Genomic DNA, 19,373 nt, shown 5'->3' with positions numbered 1-19,373 from the left:
CACCTGAACTCTCTGTCCATTCCATTCTTCACGGTGGTCAACCCCACATTCCTTTGGAGAATCTGCTCCTCCAGGAGTCGTATTCTCCAAGCACATATTTTCGGATGTCGCTCGTGGCGTGGGATTAAAACTTCACGTGTTCTCTGCTATTTATAGAATTATCAGCCGCAAGGTTTTCACTGTTCTTTCTTCTTAAGCGCTGGGATTCAGCCGTTCCGCGGAGGAATGCTGCCCTCCCTCCCCACCGTCCCTCCCCACCTCCCGACCCGGCGGCGGCAGCGCGCCCTCCCTCCGGGGGGCCGAGTCAGGAGCGTGACGCAGGAGTGGGCTCTTCCTGGACGCCCAGCCTCGCGGGCGCAGCACCCACCAGAGGCGCCGAGCTCCGCGCGGTGCGCGCCCAGTCGGCCCCATTGCACCCGCTGCGCGCGTCCGCCAAAGGCCTCCCAGCTCACCACGCTGCCCAGCCAGAGGGACAATGGGCACGGGGGATTTCATCTGCATCTCCATGACTGGAGGGGCGCCTTGGGGGTTCCGGCTGCAGGGCGGCAAGGAGCAGAAGCAGCCTCTACAAGTGGCGAAGGTAAGCGGGGAGCAGGGTCAAGGTTGTGCACCGTGTCTGCCCCAGGGGCCCAACCTGCTGAGCTCTGGCGGCTCTGACGCTGAATTGATGGAGAACAGGCTTGGTTTCAAGAAACTTTAGAGTCCAAACTACCGCGTATCATGCAATTAACTGGCAAGCCACGGCGGCGGGAAGGGTCACGGTCAGGAGCTGGAGTCAAGACGCCCCCTTCGGAGGACAGCAGAGCTCCGCGGGGCGTAGCCGCTTGGCCAGGATGCTCTGGGGACTCGATCTAGTGCTGGTGGCAGCGTGCACGGAAAAGCCAATTTTGGCAATAATTTTGAAAGTATGATGAAATGTCATAAAATCTATTTAAAGAATATCCTTTTAAGGATTTGACAAGTAAACGCAGAAAGCCAAGTGCTGTATTCCCTGAAGTGTGCCCAGCTGGTTAAGGACAGCAATAAAATTCAGGGATCCCGGAGCTGCCAGGGCCCAGAGTGACTGCAGGCTGCAGGAGCTGTTCGCAGGGGTGCACCGCGGGGCTGGGGTCTGCTGCCTTCCAACTGGCAGACAAAAAACCTTGAACTGTACGACAGTGAACAAGTTTTACCTGATTTTAATGTCAAATTATAGTGTCATATCGAAGAGTTTGTGAGGGCAGCAGGTGGATTTTGTTTTATGCTTATATTAAAAATGGATCCAGATGCTTCTGAAATATGTGGGTCCCTGCCTTGTAGGCATCCTCTCACCTTGGCTTTTACTTTTAAAAAGCGGTGGGAGTGAGAAAAGGAGTTTCTTTGAAGTTTTCTGCTCTCAGGAATCCATCAGAAAATCCTTTCATATCGCGATGGTAGAATCCTGCCCCCTAGTGGAAGTTCAGGTCCTCAGCCCAGACAAGAAGCAGGTCGGGGGGGGGGGGGGGAAGCAGATTTTTAAAATAAGACTGGAAAGTTCATCAGAGATCAGTCATTCAAGTATTTTCAGATGAGGAGAGAGCCTGAGGGGTTAAGTAACGCTTCTGGAGTGTCCAGTTGGACCTCAGAGGATCTGTGGCCCTCGAGGCTCCCCGGGAGCCAGGGCAGGCCAGTGCTGCAGGCGAGCAGGACTGTGCTGGGGGATCCCACCTTCCTGGGCATCGGTGAAGCAACACTCGGATGGAAAGGAAGAGCATTGGGGAAGGCCCTGCAAGGGAGGAGGGGCAGGGCCCCTGGGACCAGAAGAAAAGAGCCTGCTAGAACTAGAGGGTCCCGGGCCGCAGGGTTCCAAAATTCTGGTCACCACAAAGCACCTGTTACTGGTAGTCAAAGCACCAAAGTTTGTGACAACATTGTGTGATAAACGTGAAGGTGTGATAAACGTGAAGGTGTGATAAACGTGAAGGTGTGATCCAGGCTGGGACCTGAGGCTGCAGCGCTTCACTGAGTCTAGAACAGTGGTTGGTCATCTGCTTCCCACAGGGAGATGGGGCTGACTCCAGCGCTGATCTCCAGGGCAGCCCTGGGTGAGTGGCCTGCCCTCCTGGAGGGGGTGTAAGGAGAGAGAGGGAGACTTTGGGTGGAAAGGAGAGAGTTAAGGAGGATGCAGGGTCCTGAAGGTCCTATGCCCCAGGGCACAGTTTGGGTGGAATGTGAGGACACAGAGGCTGAAAGCTGTCATGTCCAGTGGCTCTGAAGAGCTCAGCAGGCGTGGCACCTCCTTTCTCTGGATGCTGGTTTCAAGGTTCACACTGTCCTCTGTTGCTCAGGGGAGCTGGTGTTCTAGAAAGCCTGGGAGCAGAGGTTGCTCGCTGTGCCTGCCTCGCCAGGACCACCATTCTTATTTAAAGTGCTGCGCCCGTCAGAGAGTGGACTTCAGGGTCTCCCACGGAGCTCAGCGCAGGAGGGTGTTCTGGGGCAGAGACCGGCTCCTTTGGGTGGAGCTGCCCCCACCTAGAGGTGGGACATACAGGCTGGGTGCAGGATGGTTGCTGTCAAGCCAGATGCTCGTGGTTTTGAGAAAAAAGATTAATTTGATAATTGAAAAAAAATATTTCCCAAGAAGATAGAATTTCAGCCAGTGCTTGAACCATGACCTTAAAATGAGAATGCTATGAAATGTTTTGTTCAAAGATAAAACAAAATTTGGCTTGTTGTGAAACATTTGTGTTTAGATCTTTAATAATTCCGTATAGAAAAAACCCAGCAGGCTGAAATAGCGCAGGAAAAACAAGGGTAATGTTATTAAGTGGTCAGGAGCACAGTGGCCTTGTAAATGCCACTGAGCACCTCCCAGTGCTGGCTGGTCACTTCTCAGAGATGTTCAGACATGTTCAGTACTTGCTGGCTGACCAAACTGCACACAAACCCACACTTTAAAGATCACTAACAGGAATATTAACAAAACTTCTCAGAGACAAAAAGCTCAGTGCTCTCAATTTCTGTTTTTTTTTTTTAATAAACTGATTTTTAAAAAAGGCCAAATAATCAGTAACGCATCTGGTGTTTGAATGCTTGCGTGTCTGTGAATTTCCATTCTGCATGACACAGTGTACGCCTCACAGGCTAAAGCCACTTGGCCTGATCTGTCCCTAGAAGCAAGCTGTGCAGACGGACAGCCCCACTGTCGGAGCCAGAGGATGTCAGCAGACCCCGCTGCAAAGCTCCCTGGGGACCCCCTTTGCGGCTTCCCTGGAAACACTCTTGGCAGCTCACTCTGGAAAGCGCCATGTCAAGCCATTGGAGCCGTTTTTGTTGGATAACACATCTTACAATTCAAAACAACTCACATTTTGAAAACAATGAACAAAACATTGTTCAGAATATTTATCTTTCATGGTTAATACAGTTAGACTTTTTTCTTTAAACCCTGTAAATCTCTGTAGTTCTGATTCCCATTGAATTTCAGTTCAAAGTTTCAAGCACCGATCACAGTTGAGATCACAAATAATCATCGATCTCTTCCTGAGGCAGTGATGGATTCAGTGATTCTTACCTGTTGCTGTGGACCCTGGAAAGCTCTGAACAAAGCACATTTTGTAGGCTCAGTGCAGTCCAGGCTCTGTGGTCCATGTCCCCTTGTGCCACATCCCTTGCGCCATCAGTGAGGTTTCTGGAATGCTTCAGAGAGAGCGATTCCAGAAACAGCCACCTGTGGGGAAGGGACGCCAACGCGTGGAGGGCGTCTGAGAAAGACTGCTCCTCACTACCAGTGGAAACCTCGTGATGTCTTTAACATAAAGGAGCTGATCCCTCGATGCTTGGTTGGTTTTGGGTCCTTACTAGAAATTCAAAGGCAGGTCTGCTCCAAGCCCACACATGAGGTGCGTCTCCCAGGCAAACGGTGTGTCCACACCCTCGTCCGGACATTGTGTTCCAGTGCGCTCAGTCGTGGGGCCGCGGTGGCATCAGATGCCCCTGCGCATGCACTCTGCCTGGTGGGGACCTGGCACAGCACTTGTGTCCAGCAAGTCCTGCCCAGTGCCCGGAAGGGTTCCAGTGCCTGTGAGTGACGTCTCCTGGAGTGTTCTGCAGATCCTGAGCGTGTGTGTGAGAAGCTGCCTCTGCCCCAGAGCTGGGGAAGCTGCGGTGAGACAGGCCAGGCTCTTGCTACGGGGATCTGTAAAGATGACTGGATGCAACTTTTCTCCTTTTTTGTTGGAAATGTGCCCAAGAGGATAGAGATGGAGGTAGGCTAGGGTGGTCCCCCAAAGAAAGTTCATAAAACGCAAACATACCCCGGCCTCAACGTTTGTAATCACTTGGGAGATAATTAATTGGCCTGGGGTGTGCCCTGGGCCTCAGGGTTTGTAAACACTTGGAGGTAATTCCCATGTGTGATCCAGATCCCCAGCCCTGCTGCAGAGGGCAGCCAGCTGGGTCCACTCTGCGCTCACTGGGAGGCAGGCACCCTGCCCTTTCCCAGCCAAGGTAGGAGGTGGCCCAGAGAGGCCCAGAGCTGCCTGAGTTCCAGCCTTGTGAGCAGGTCGCGTTGTGGTGGCCAGCCAGGTGAGCTGGGGAGCACGCAGGCGCTGGGGCCTTCAGCAGGAGCCCTGGAGGCTGGGCTGCAGGAAGGGAGGTTCTCTGCTAGTGAGTCTGTGAGAGCCTCATATCCACACCAGGGCAGGCTCCGGGCACGCCCTGGGCAAGCTCTGGCAGCGAGGAGGAGCCCCCAGCGGCCACCTGAGCCAGCAGCAGAGCCCTCAGCTGACCAAAGCTCAGTTCACACTCAGACAACACCAGAAGCGGGTTTCCCATCTGCCTGAAACCCAGAGTCAAAGTCTCACTCATTCTACCTGGAAACAGGAGCATCGCGGGAGCCGGGTGTTTTCAGATCTCCTCTGTGCCTGGCGGTGCGTGGCTGGTGGGTAGCTCGAGGAGTGCCAGCTGGTTCTGTTCTAAGCGTGAATCGGTCCATTTCTCCCCACGGAAGCTCTCAGCATTGGCAAAGACAGACCCCTTGAGAGTACCTTGGGCAGACCCATGCACTTCTCCTGCCCTTGGTCATTAACTGTCCAGTCCAGTTGGAGCTTCTGTCTAATACCTGGCTCTGAGTTCCCTCCCCTAGCCCTGTGGCTCTGGAGCTCACCATGGGGAGAAGGGTGTTGTCTGCCCTTACCCGCCTCCCTCCAGCTCCCGTAAGGCTAGAGGATGGAGGAGGGGCTGCAGAGGGGAGAGGAGGTGCCTTCACCTAGAGCTGAACAGGGGGCTGCTGTTGTCTTCTCTGGTCAATGCTGAGTGGCCCCTGAAGTTCTCTGTGGCTGGTGTCCAAGTGCCAGGACAGATGTGGCTTCTCCTAGGAGCCCTGGAGCAGGCACCCTGGGTTGGAAGTTGGGCTCACCTCACTCTGCCCTGTCCTGCCCTGGGCCTGGCGGCTGGCTCCTGGAGCTCCTGGCTGGGAGTCTGACCTTCGGGGTAGGGCGTTAGAAGCTGGCTCAATCCTGCCACCTGCCTTGGCATTTCTCATGCAGAGGAGATGCAGAGACCCTCCCCTGGGCCCGGTGGCAGGCTGGGGTCCTGGTGACAGGCCCTTACATTCAACCAGATAACGTGTGAAACAACTTAACTTTCTCCGTGAGTTCACGTGTTTGGCTAGAAGTACCTCCATGTGTGCGTCTCGTGATTTTCCAAATGTGCTATTGTCACCTCTTTTGATACCAGCAGGACCGACCAGGGTTTATTACTGTCAGGTTACAGATGAAAAAAAGCCGATCCTGAAAAAATTAAATTATTTGCAAATAAATCATGTCCTCTAGTCCAAAGTCCAGTAGAACACCTCCTTCTGGAGAAGCACCCGGCCACTCTCGGGCGTGAGCCTCAGTCAGGAGGAACGGACTGCTGCTCAGTGTGGCGAGAATCGCACGGCTTTAGCGTGGGGTTTGTGCAACACCGAAACTCACCTGATCCAGAGTGCCCTTCGAGACATGGGTGCGTGCGTGGCGACTTCCTCCCTGTGGGACTGAGGGAAGGGGGTTCAGGCACAGTGTGCAACAGGAAAAACCTGGAGTAAACTCTGTGTATGATAAACCTGAGGGCTTGGCAGGAAGTGGCCTTCTGATTCGTCTTGAACAACCCTGAAGGGGAACAACCTCAGAGGTCAAAGGTCATCTGAGGAGCACCCGCTACCCTCTGCTCATCTGCCACCCTCTCCTCAGTTTTCTTCTTTTAACCTTTATTTTATTTATTGATTTCTGTGTGGTGCCGAGGATTGAACCCAGGGCCTCACACGTGCCAGGCGAGTGCTCTACCGCTGAGCCTCAGCCCAGCCCTTTCCCCTCAGTTTTAAAAGGCAGGCTTCTAAGTCTCTGCGACCCCTTGGGGGCAGTCCTGCCTGGCGTGGAAGTCCAGTGTGTTTCAGGGAGAGGCCTGGTAGGAATGGGGGAGGGTTTTCTGAGTGAGTGGAACACCACATGTCCATTTCCTGCCCGCTGGCCTTTGGTCTTCCCTGGCACTCCTGCTGGACAGTCATCTGCCGCCTTTGGAAGTGGTGTGGGTGTAGGGCTGAGGAGCCGCGGAGCCTCCTGGGGCAGGCTGTGGGGTGTCCCTGGGCTCGCCCAGGTAGCTGCCTCCCTTCATCCCCTGCCTTTATCCCCTTCATCCAAGCGCTCCTGGGGACACTGATGACTTCTGTCCTGGGAGTCTGTAGTGACAATAGAGGGCTCACTTCCCCAAACATCTGGTGGCCCGTAACAGAACCTTCTGGAGACGATTTCTTTGAAGAAACTTGTGTGGGATGTTTATTGGATGCGAAATGCCTCCTGTGCCAGTTTTACTTATGACTCTTCTTTTCTGGTGCTGGGGATGGAACCCAGGGCCTCGTGCATGCTGGGGAAGTGCTGCTACTGAGCCACACCCAGCCCTGGAGTCACCTTCTGGAGCACCGGGAGAACTGGGGGTTGCCCCACTTAACATCCGCCCTCAGGAGCACACAAGAGTGGTGGCCTCTGCTGCCCAGGTGGTTCGGGCAGCCCTGAGCCTTCCACCTGCGCTGAGTCTCCTGTGGGCCTGTGCAGCTTGAGTAGCCAGTTAGGGGAAGGGCCGCCTGAGTGGACCTGGTTGAGAGGTGTTTGTGACCTGTAGATAGACCTGTTCTGACACCGAGTCACATCACAGACTCAAGGTAATGTCAGGTTATTTTATTTGGGAGTTTATTTTTAAGATAAACAATTTAGGAAATAAAGTAGAAACAGATTACAAATCTTCAAATCCTGATTTAAGAATTTTCTACTTACCAAATTCCCACGTGGTCTTTTGTTAATCCATCTATTTTAAGCTGACAGGTTAAGTTGTATGTCTTTATCACTCACAACATGGTGTCTAGGAAAATAACGGGGAGTGGTTAAAACAGCTGTCCACAGGTGTTTCACCCAGTCCACACACAGCAGTGTCCACAGTCAGCTGCTGTGTGGTGGATCTCCTATCTTAGGGCTCCACCCCGCGGCGATCTGGCCCCCTCCCTCCTGTGTCTCTAAGCCCTCCACAGCCCTCCTGGTGACCCCACCCCATCTCCCATGCCGTCAGTGCCTTTAGCCCTGGTTATCCCACCCCTGTGCCTTTAGGTGGCATGTGTGAGTGAGACCCTGTGGTGTTATCTGATTTCACGTGACACAGTGCTTCCCAGGCTGTGCAAGCCATCCCCAGGAGCTGTCCTCTGTGCAGCTTGAGGATGCGCCCTTGTGCATGCAGGCCTCCTTTTCTCCATCCTCCCGTCCTGCCAGGACACCTGGCTGGGCCCTCCACCTTGCTGCTGAGAACACTGCCGCGAGAACACGGGTCAGGGGCTCCGGTCTGGGCGTTCTGCAGTTGCTGGGTCATGGCCCTCTTACTCCTGAGCCGTCCAGGTGCCTGCAGGCTACTCTCTGGGCCAAGCTTACTCGTGTCCCTCCTGCCCACAGTGGCCAGGGCTCCCTCTGCCCTAGCCCCCGCCCTGATATCCTGTGGATAACAGCATTTGAGCAGGAGACGGTGGCCTCGCTGTTTGCCTGCGTCTCCCTGAGGCCTGCCATGTCCATTGTTCTTCTCACGTACCTGTTGGCCATCGTGAGTCTTCTCTGGAGAAATGCCTGTTGTGTCTTTGGCCCACGTGTCAGTTACCTGTTTTCTTGACTTGGTGTTGTTTGAGTTTCTCCCTCGAGGTGCAGTTTGCGGATCTGCAGGTTGTCTCTTCCCGCTGTTGGTTGTTTTGGCCGCTGGGAGAAGCCAGTAGCTCAATGCGGGCCCTTACATCATATCCAAACAGCTGACGCCAGGCCACTCCATGTCCTCTCCATTTCCTCTAGTGGTCACTTGGTTCCAGGTCTTCATTAAATCTCTGATTCATTGAGCTGATCTTAACTGGCCAGAGGCCAGGTCTGCTTTCGTCCTTCTGCTTGTGGAGGTACAGGATTACCCTGGCACGTGTATTGACCAGACTGTCCTCCAGTGTGTGTCTAATTTTTCATCTCTGCTTTTAGATGAGTCTTTTCTCTCGCTTTCTTAGTTAAGCTAAAGATTCTCAATTTGTTTATCCTTTCACAAAAACCAGCTCTTTGCTTTGTTGATCTTTTGCATTTTTCTCATTTCGGTTTCAATATTTTGCTCTGCTATTTGCTATTTCCTCCCTCTACTGACCTTGGGCAGAGTTCCTGAGGGGCAAAGGCTGAGGATGTGCAGGTCCCTCCTGGCCTCTCTTCTGTTCTACAGGCCTGCATATCTGGTCTCAGCGCTGTTTTAAGCCTGTACTGTGTTTTGAGGTCAGGAAGTGTGACACCTCTTCCTTTTTTCCTTTTGCTCAAGGTGTCTATTGGGTTTTCTTGTGGTTTCATACAAATTTTCAATAGATATTTCTGGTTCTGTGAAGAATACCATTGATATTCTGATAGGAATTACTTGGTGTGTTTGGACATTTTAAGAATACTGATTCTCTCACGCGGGAACATGGGATGTCTTCTGTCCTTTCTAGTTTCTTTCTCGGTGAGCTTTGATAGCTTGACTATGGGGTCTTCAGGGAACCCAATGCAGATCAAACCTGAAGGTGTTTCTTTCTTCCCCTAGATATATTTATATCTTTCTCCAGACTTGGAAAGTTTCCTTCTACTATTTCTTTAATTTTTTTATACTACTTTTTCTTCTACTTCTGAAATGCTCATGGCCCATAAATTTACTCTTTTTGATGCCATCCTTAAATCCCACAATCTTTCTTATTTCTTTTCCAAATCTGTCATTTTTTTTCTCTTCTGTGTTTTTCCAAAGCATCTGTCTTTTGAGTTCAGAGGCTTTCTTCTGCTTGATCAAGTCTGCTGGTCCTGCTAGCTGTATTTTCCATTTCATTCATCATAGTTTTCAGCTCCAGGATTTGTTTATCATCACTATTATTTGATCTTTCTTTTAATTTTTTTTCTGGTTATTTTTTCATTGAAATATTTTTCTATATATTCTTGAAGTCATTGGCCTTCCTTAAAACACCTATTTTGAGTTCTTTATCAGGTGGTTCACACATCTTCATCTCTTTAAGGTTAGCTACTGGCACTTAGTTTTGCGTGCTTGGTGGCACCGTGTTTCCTGGTCATTTTTGATCCCTGTGGTTGTGTGTTCAAGTTTGTGCATTGAAAAGGAGGTAAGGTACCTACTTCCAGCTTTATGGGCTGGCTCTGGGAACGTCCTTCAGTAGTAAACGTGTCCAGTTTCATGTGTTGTGGTACCTGTGCCAGGGCCTACTTCAGCCATTGTGAGGCTAGTGGGTGCCTGAAGCCCCAGACCACCAGGGTGGACACATGGCCAACAGCCCAGGTTCCACTGTTTGTCACTTAGGCAAATCTGTGGGCCACACTGTTACCCATGGTGTCACATTTCTTAGGTTCATGATACAAAGCTGCCAGAGAGGTTTTGCTGTCACCTGTTGTAGCACTTCTTAAAATACTTTACAGGGTCCTCAGTGCTTTCATAAAATAGCCATGACATTGTTTTATCTGATTATGTACCCACCACTGGATAGGCATGTTATGAATTGTTTCCTATCCTTTTCTCAGACGAGGAATCTGAGGCATAGAGAAGCTATGTCAGTAGCTTAAGGTCACATGTCAGCAAATGGCAAGATCAGGATACAGACAGTGTGATGTCAACAGCCTTGACTGCTGCTAACATGTGGCTTATTCATGGGCTGAGCCTCCTGAAGGCATCTGAAGCCCCCGTGATCTAGGCCACAGGCCTGTCACTCTCCAGAGGTGCATTCAGCCCTCAGGAAACCTCATGATTCTCAGGAGAGGGCTCCGACTCCCTCACTGCTGCTGGAAAGCCGCCTTCAGACCCCCCGCCATGTCTGGAGAAGCTGCATTCACCAGAGAGGCCCTTGTAGGAGTCAAGCCTCCAGGGCTCTACCCTGCTGGAGTGAGAGGCAACCCCCAGCCCTCCTGTGTCCACCACCCCAGCACTCACTTGAGCTCTTCGGGCTCCACTGCCTGGGCTGAGGCTTGGCTCATGCGACTATTCCTCCATCAGACCAGTGATGTCCCAATACGTGACAAGACCTTCTGGAGGAAGAAACTGACTGAATCCCATCTGTGTGCTAGGTGTTTATAGAACATGCACACACACCTGCACGACTGCTGTGCTCGTCTTTCATGTTGAGCCTAAGACCCATCTGTGGGCTAGGTGTATATAGAACATGCACACACACCTGTACGACTGCTGTGCTCGTCTTTCATGTTGAGCATAAGACCCATCTGTGGGCTAGGTGTATATAGAACATGCACACACACCTGCACGACCACTGTGCTCGTCTTTCATGTTGAGCATAAGACCCATGTGTTCTAGGTGTATATAGAACATGCACACACACCTGCATGACCACTGTGCTCATCTTTCATGTTGAGCACAAGACCCATCTGTGTTCTAGGTGTATATAGAACATACACACACACCTGCACGACCGCTGTGCTCGTCTTTCATGTTGAGCATAAGACCCATCTGTGTTCTAGGTGTATATAGAACATGCACACACACCTGCACGACTGCTGTGCTTGTCTTTCATGTTGAGCATAAGACCCATCTGTGTTCTAGGTGTATATAGAACATGCACACACACCTGCACGACTGCTGTGCTTGTCTTTCATGTTGAGCATAAGACCCATCTGTGGGCTAGGTGTACATAGAACATGCACACACACCTGCACGACTGCTGTGCTCGTCTTTCATGTTGAGCCTAAGACCCATCTGTGTTCTAGGTGTACATAGAACATGCACACACACCTGCACGACCGCTGTGCTCGTCTTTCATGTTGAGCATAAGATCCATCTGTGTTCTAGGTGTATATAGAACATGCACACACACCTACAGAACCGCTGTGCTTATCTTTCATGTTAAGCATAAGACATACCCAGGAAAAAAACCTTAAAGGATAAAAGATAAAATGAACACTAGTTTTAATTTTGCTTTTTTGACAGCACACAAAGCCTTTTTAATCTGCAGACTGAAGATTAAAAAGCTGTCAATGATTGACAGACTTTACGGGTTTGAAAATGTTTGTGTGGCCCTGTGTGGCCAATGATTCAAAGTCACAATGAAGTCGTATTACTGCAGTTCTTGAGTTCAAAGACTGCCGTGGCCACTGAAGATGAAACCAGCACAAGGAGAGGCATTTGAGGGACAGAATCACCACTAGCCATTTTCTACTCTCATCAGCTGGTGACGCAAAGGTCTTTGTTGAGATTTGACACGGAGGGAGGTTTCTCTCTCCTCAGATGCCTTCCCTTTGTCCTACTAAGTGGTTAGAACCTTTAGTGTTAAAATCTCACTGTACTTTACATTTGGAAGGTATGAAAATGGATTTTTTCTACTTAAGTATGGAGAGATGGCATTTAAAAAGACACATATATTCATCAGGCAGAAAAATAGTCACCTGATATAGAAACATTTTCAGTGACTCTTTATAAAAAATTCTATTTCATCCATTTTTTGCTTTCAAAACAACTAATTTTAAGAGGAACATTGCATTTATTATTCTAAAATATTTGTCAGGTCACCAATGACTAAGAGCCACTTGTCACCTCAGAAAAGGAAAATGAACCTGGAGTATCCCTGTTTCTGTTACAACTGTGGAACGCCATGGAGTTCTGCAGCTCTGCGAAGGATCTGAAGTGGTGGCGTGGCCGTCAGTGGTGCAGATTCCTATGGGGTCAGTCGGCATTCCCTGGCATCTGCTGATCCTTGCACCCATGTTTCAAAGGCTCAGTGTGGTTGAGAGGTACCTTCTGTGAGAGTGACCACATGCCCTGAAGGCGTGTGGTGTGTGCACTTGAGACTTTTACTCAGAGACTTTGTGGTGTGGTGGTTCCTGTCAAAGCAGGTGTACCTTCAATAATTTTATTTGCACAGTTTTTCTGTTAAAAACAACAACAACAACTAGTTTTCTTTTGAGAACTTCCCTTCAGTGTCCTTCCTTTTTGGATCCCCAGACGTAGTTCTTCATCTCTCAGTGTTGAAGTAGGATCTGCAGTACACAGGCCGACCCCGCACTGTTCCCTCTCCACGCAGTCGGCTCCCTGCTCTGTGTGCTCTTTCTGTTACTGTTGGTGCCAGTGTTCTCGTCTTTGGAAGTGGTGTTGCCATGTGGTGTTGTTCTAGCTGTTTCAATGTGTTCTCACTGGTGTTTCTCCACTTGTTCAGACTCTGCGAGGTTCGGGTTGGGTGCTGCCTGACTTCAGTGTCCTCCTGGCCCTGGGGGACTGTGTACCCTGCTCTGCTGCCTTCCCCTCAGAGTTGTTTTAGCACGTGAATCCTTGTGGGGTGTTTTGGTTGACGTCGATGATCACATGGAAAGTCGAGCAGAGGTTCACCCAGGCGAAGTCCGACGCCCCTTCCCTCCCACCCTGGCGAGCAGCCCCTTCTGCGGGGTCTCCTCCAGTGCCGCCCACAGGGCCCACCCTCTGGCCCACAGGTCAGTGGGCCAGAAGCCCCAGTCAGACCCTGTGTTAAAGTAGACCACACGTCAGTTCAGTTCACGCACATTTCTCTCCCATTTTGTGGATAAGACACAGGCATCCCTGCTGGTGGGCTCGGGGGAGTCTCCAGGCACGGGCGCCACAGGGCTGAGCCCTGGACAGATGTGTCACTGGGACTTTGAGGCCCGGGCTGCTGGCACCTGCTTCCCTGGGAAGCCATGACGTGAGTTCCGAGTCTCACACAACGAGGATGAAACCCCCTCTTGGAAAGTGGCACCACCAGGCTGCGGTTGTGGCTCAGTGGTAACATGCTTGCCTGGCATGCGTGAGGCACTGGGTTCGATTCTCAGCACCACATACAAATAAATAAACGTCCATCAACAACTCAATATATACACATTTCTTTTAAAAATTGGCATCATCACATGATCAGCATGTTGGTCCTGTGAGAGCAGACTCGGACTGTGGTTTCCCTGTCCTCTTTCTCCATTTTGGCTTCTTGTAATGCACAGCTATAGAACAGTCTAGAAGAGTGTTTAAGTGATTGTGCACACTGCCTCTCCTGTAGGAGTCTGGTTGAAACCAATGCTAACACAATCTTTCCTCTTCCTTTGATGTGGCCTCTCCTGTTGAGGATGGAATTTAGGGAGCACAGAGAAGAATAGGACCCAGCTCTTGATTGTCCTGACCTTGATGTCAGACCTAGAGAAGCGGGTTTTGGTTTCAGTTCTCCTTCAGAAATGGGATGGGGTCATGGGCTGTTTGGGAAACTGATCTGTTGGGAGGACGATGATTCAGAGCCGGCCGCCTCTCCCTGACATGCAGCTTTGCTCTGAGCCTCGGTCTTATCCTCTGTGAGGTGGGTGCTCTGTGGTGAATTTGCTGGATGGTAGGTGGACGGTGTGGGATATTGCTAGTGGGGTGGGTGAGGGACTGAGACCAAGGATCCAGGTAAGGTGCTCCACGGGGCCGTGGGGCTGTGCTGAGGTGGCTGTGCACTCCACACAGGATCTCACCCTGATGAACGTGGCATGCCATAGGACATCGCAGTGTCCACCGTCACAGCCACATTTCATGCAGTCTGATCCACTCAAGGAAATGGACCCAAGATTATGTTCTCCGAAGGCAAATGAACTGATAGGACAAACTTACAGACAGCACAGATTTAAAGAAAACACCTCAAGCAGGGGACACCGCCACAGGATACACCACAGGACGCCACCTCAGGACGTCACCTCAGGATGCTATCACAGGACGCCACCTCAGGACGCCACCACAGGATGCCACCTCAGGACGCCACCACAGGATGCCACCAAAGGACATTACCTCAGGACGCCACCTCAGGACACCACCTCAGGACGCCACCACAGGACACCACCAAAGGACACCTCAGTGCGCCACCTCAGGACGCCACCTCAGGATGCCACCTAAGGACACCACCACAGGATACCACCTCAGACACCACCACAGGATGCCACCTCAGGACACCACCTCAGGATGCCACCTCAGGACACCATCTCAGGACGCCACCACAGAACACCACTTCAGGACACCACCTCAGAACACCACCAAAGGACACCTCAGGACACTACCACAGGACACCACCTCAGGATACCACCTCAGGACGCCACCTCAGGATGCCACCATAGAACACCCTCAGGATACCACCTCAGGGCACCACCTCAGGACACCACCTCAGGACACCACCACAGGATGCCACCTCAGGATGCCACCATAGAACACCCTCAGGATACCACCTCAGGGCACCACCTCAGGACACCACCTCAGGACACCACCACAGGACGTGACCACAGGACACCACCTCAGGACACCACCACAGGATGCCACCTCAGAACACCACCAAAGGACACCTCAGGACACTACCACAGGACGCCACCTCAGGACGCCACCTCAGGACACCACCTCAGGACACCACCACAGGACGTGACCACAGGACGCCACCTCAGGACGCCACCTCAGGACACCAGCTCAGGACACCACCACACAAGTCTCCGTAGTTTCATGGTGGAAAGCCTAGCATATCCCCCTGGTTGGTGCCAGCGTGGCTCCTGGTAGGCTGACTGGGTAAATATTCCCTGTCAGTCAGTGCTGCCACAGGGAGTCAGAGCCCAGGTCCCCGGAAAGGGTCTCTCGGCTGCGTCTGTGTGGGGAAGTGTGTTCTGCACAGCTTCTTCCTGGGCTGAGTCTAGACCAGGAGAGGGGTTCAGCACTCCCTGGGGCCGCCCCACTGCCCTGCGCCAGGCTTCCTGTGGCTGGGCACAGGGCAGGTGCCACTCATGAAGGGCTGTGATGCCCTGATTCCCTGTGATCTCCAGGCCTCCAGCTCCTCTCCTCTGCTTCTTGCCTCTCTCCACTGCCCACCCCCGTGCAGTCATGGTCCACTTCTTGCCCACTTTTTCCCCACCCCTTGCTAAGCCAAGCAGGACAGCAGATCAAAGTTGTGCTGAACCATCGTTATCCAGAAGAATGAGTGGCCCCTGGGACATGAGTGGGTGTGGGGAGCTCTGTGCAGGTCCCCAGTTGATTTCTGGGAGGGAGCAACACACTAGGTCTTCCCACCCGGGGACGAGTGACCTCATGGAACATCGTCCAACACACTAGGTCTTCCCACCCAGGGACGAGTGACCTCATGGAACATCGTCCAACACACTAGGTCTTCCCACCCGGGGACGAGTGACCTCATGGAACATCGTCCAACACACTAGGTCTTCCCACCCGGGGACGAGTGACCTCATGGAACATCGTCCAACACACTAGGTCTTCCCACCCGGGGACGAGTGACCTCATGGAACATCGTCCAACACACTAGGTCTTCCCACCCGGGGACGAGTGACCTCATGGAACATCGTCCAACACACTAGGTCTTCCCACCCGGGGACGAGTGACCTCATGGAACGTCATCTGTCCTATCAGGCAGGGCAGGATTTCCAAGGGCAGGGGAGCCTCACCTGCAGAAGCTCCTTCTGAGGCCTGAGGGCGCTGACGTCCTCCTTGGTCTCTGGCCTCCGCTCTGCACAGCTTTCCTCATGGCTGCCTCTTATAGCTGCCTCCCTCACTTCCTGAACACTTGTGCTTGCTCTTCCCACGTCTGTGACAAATGGAACACTTCTCTGCTTATTTCTCCCAGGCACACAGTAGGTGTGCAGTGAAGACTATTACTTTTATCTGATTGGTTAGCGAGGAGCCCTGTTTTGACTGAGTGAGTGATGAAGTTGCACTGGCTCAAACGCAAGGCTTTGTTTCATCTTGGAGGTGAAAACACAGCGGAAGTTCTCGCTTGCATCAGGGGAAGGTGGGAGCTCAAGGCCACCTGCTGCAGGAGGGAGAACTGGGTGGCGCAGGATGGGAGCACAGCCTGGAGCAGGTTCATGCTTGCTGACTAAGCCTTGTCACCCTGCTCTGTGACAGCAGAAGCCAGAGCCCTTGGCTTTTCTGCCCCCTGCCCTTGGCATGGGTGATTGACATTTGGCAGTTCTACCCCTGGTCTCGGCATGGATGATTGACATTTGGCTTTTCTACCCCCTGCCCTGGGCATGGGTGATTGCCATTTGGCAGTTCTACCCCTGGTCTCGGCATGGGTGATTGACATTTGGCAGTTCTAACCCCTGCTCTGGGGCATGGGTGATTGACAGGCCCATCCCTGGATAACTAGCTGGGGGGCAGCTAGATGTGCTTATGGGAAGGTTGGTGAATATGTGACTGGATGGACAGTGTCTTTGTGTCTTGGTGGAAGAGTGGCCCTATTTAAGGAGAGTGATTGTGCTGAGGTGTAATTGTGCTTTTGTAAAAGGACCACACCTGCTAAGGTGTGGTCAGAAGAGTGCTGTGCCCGCAGGTGCATTCCCATCTTCACTGGCCGTGAGCTGGTCCTGCGGTGAGGGCTGCTGTGGGGCTGCGCACCAGGAGGCCTGCATTCCAGGCAGGGCTCCAGCTGGCTCTGTGACCTCAGCTGCCTCGCCAAACCAAGGGCTCTTGACGCTCCGTTTACAAAACAAGACTTAGAATAGATGATGTTAAGGTTCGTTTTGGCTACAGTCTATTTTAAGTCAGGAAGATCAAAGGTAAAAGAAAATTCCCAAGAATAGTCATATATTCTCTGTTAATTCAAAAAATAGAGAAATATTTTCTAGAAAGTTGAATTCTTTGTCTGGCATTGTAGGGAGATCTTATTTGCATTTCTCCAACTCAAAATTTCCAGGACATATTTATTTAAAAGAAAAATCCCAAATTCTACAGTTTGATGTGTACTTTCACTAGATTTTCCTTATTAATGCCTACAATTTCCTTATTATTGCAGTAAATGACTATCAAATTCAGCATTTTCTAATGCTTCTTATTCTAAAATGGACTTTGATTCCTTTGCTCCCTTGTTAACTCCCTGATTCATGAGGAGCGCCTGGTAGACTAGTTTTCACAAACATCAGTGGGATGCATCGATTCGGATGTGGCTGGTGGTTTCAAAGTTGGACTCTGTGCTCAAGCTCTGGGCGCAGCATGACAGCCCTGTTGCCCTTCTCCTCCTAGAAATCCCCAGAGGCATGGCTCAGACGCCCCGGACACAGCCTTCTGGAGCACTGGTGCCTGACCTGGGCTCCTGTTCCTGGAAGGTGTCCTGACCTGGGGGCCCTTCTGGTAAGGTGTCCCACCGGGGACTCCCTCCAGGCACGAGTCCTGACCCTGCCCCCTTCCAGGGACAAGCTTTCCAGCCTGGAGGCCCAGGTGCCGAGGCCCCAGAACCTGCTGGTGCACCGTCCGGCTGTCCCTTGGGACCTGTCCTCAGGGTGAGAAGCTGCATGGACAGGGACTACCTGAAGGCTTTCTTAGTCTTGTTTCCTTTTGTGAAAATCAGCCATTATGCATAGAAAAATGTCCTCATCATGTAGGTATGTCCCATTGTCACACCAGCTGACAGGGACTGATGAAGGAAGGGTAGGAAGATGTTTAGGTGTGAGGAAGTCCAGTGGGTAGGAAGCTGAGATTTTGAAGCCGATTCAGTGAGATGCTGTCCTGAGCTGTGCGCAGTCCACTGTGGTGGCTGATGGGGAGTGGCCTGCCTCCCGCTGTGGAACCCCCTTGCCCACCACGTGGGTCAGTCAGAGGCCCTTCTCCGTTCCTCTCCAAGCCCCAGACATGTCTGAGGTTAGCTCCAGCTTTGCTCCTCCTCGCGGTGTTTCCCGCCGAGTCCAGTGGTCTTCCCAGCAGCCACTTGGAGCACCAGTGTCCTCTGACCCTTCTGTTTGTCTTTTACTGTTTTGTTTCCTTGGTGCATGAACGTTTATTGGCATGTTCCTGTGACGACTTTGAAACTCTGCACTCTGTATGATTTGCACCAAATCTGTCCCAGGGAGCCGTGCGGGAGGGACCTTGCCACCGTGCCACTGGGAGGAGTGAGCTGCCGACATTCCCGCTAGGTCTGTGCTCCCCTAGGGCTGGGTGGCTCATTGCTTACACCTCCCATGTTCATCAGGCAGGAACTCTGTGTGGCCCACTAGAGTAGATCCAAGTAAAACGAGGAGCACACAGACTTAATAAAGAGAAATCGCCCCAGGGTGCAGACGGGAGTCCCAGGTGAGCCCTGGGCAAAGAGCATAGATGAAGAGCAGGCTTGGCTGCAGAATGGCCCCAAGACCTGTGGCACCAGCGGTCACGTCAGGAGAGCTGGAGACCCAGGGCTTCTGTCGGCATCACGACAGCTCAGCCTCCGGCCAGTCAGAACTGCTGGTCACCTCGTGGAGCCTCATATCCAGGTGCAGCCCTTGTAACTGCACCTCCTGAGTCACAGCCCCACCTGGGGAGCTGTGGAGCCAGTCTCCTTCACATGACCGCCGCTCAGATGAAGGCCTGTCTAGAAGCCCCACGCCTGGTGTGCTAATTGACCCTGGCAGAGTCTGAGCTACTGCAGTGCGTGCCCCTCTTTCTGCCTGGACAGAGACATCAGCTCCTGAGGTGATGCCACCAGAGAGCATGCTGAAGAATGGATCCAGGATGTAGCTGGCCAGGCTCACTGCCCGCCCACCGAGGGGAGCTTGGCAGTCTGCAGCAGTCTCGGCACCTTTAGCCGCTGAGCAGGCAGAAGCCAGCACCAGAACTGGACCAGTCCTTCTTTAAGCCTTCCTTCTACTATTTGGTTTCTCTGTGTGCTAAAGCCCCTTGGCAGGTTCTGGGACAACAGTGTGTCTCCACATTCATTTTCCATCCTTTATGGGACCACAACGAGGATCTTGCTGCCTGTCCTCGTGGAAAGGCTCAAAGGTCCAACGTTCAGAACCTCCTTAGGTGACCAACTCAGAAGCCGAGAGCAGCCAGGGTCCAAAAGTCACCTTCTCCTTCCTCTCACCCGTACCGCCCATCACTGAGACCTCCTTCTCCCACATCCTCATCCAGGAGTTTGACACCGG

General features: G+C 52.1%; 1 protein-coding gene across 2 annotated transcripts in view; it reads left to right on the top strand.

Moving 5' to 3' along the window:
• Positions 1–337: 337 nt before the first annotated feature.
• Synpo2 (synaptopodin 2) overlaps positions 338–19,373 on the top strand; it is a 112,417-nt gene continuing 93,381 nt past the window's right edge. Inside the window, exon 1 of one of the 2 annotated variants that reach the window (XM_046447116.2) lies at positions 338–580. In XM_046447116.2, coding sequence (XP_046303072.1) covers positions 476–580 — 105 coding nt within the window. In that variant the 5' untranslated portion in view covers positions 338–475. The remainder of the gene's footprint in view (positions 581–19,373) is intronic. The other variant, XM_046447115.2, reaches the window with a different exon arrangement.

The sequence above is a fragment of the Marmota monax genome, unplaced genomic scaffold, assembly GCF_021218885.2.
Source record: "Marmota monax isolate L192 unplaced genomic scaffold, Marmota_monax_Labrador192_F-V1.1 WCK01_AAM20220418_F8-fsc00400, whole genome shotgun sequence".
NCBI lineage: Eukaryota > Metazoa > Chordata > Mammalia > Rodentia > Sciuridae > Marmota > Marmota monax.
Note: the sequence above shows the minus strand (reverse complement) of the source record. Positions and strands in the feature narration are given on the sequence as shown.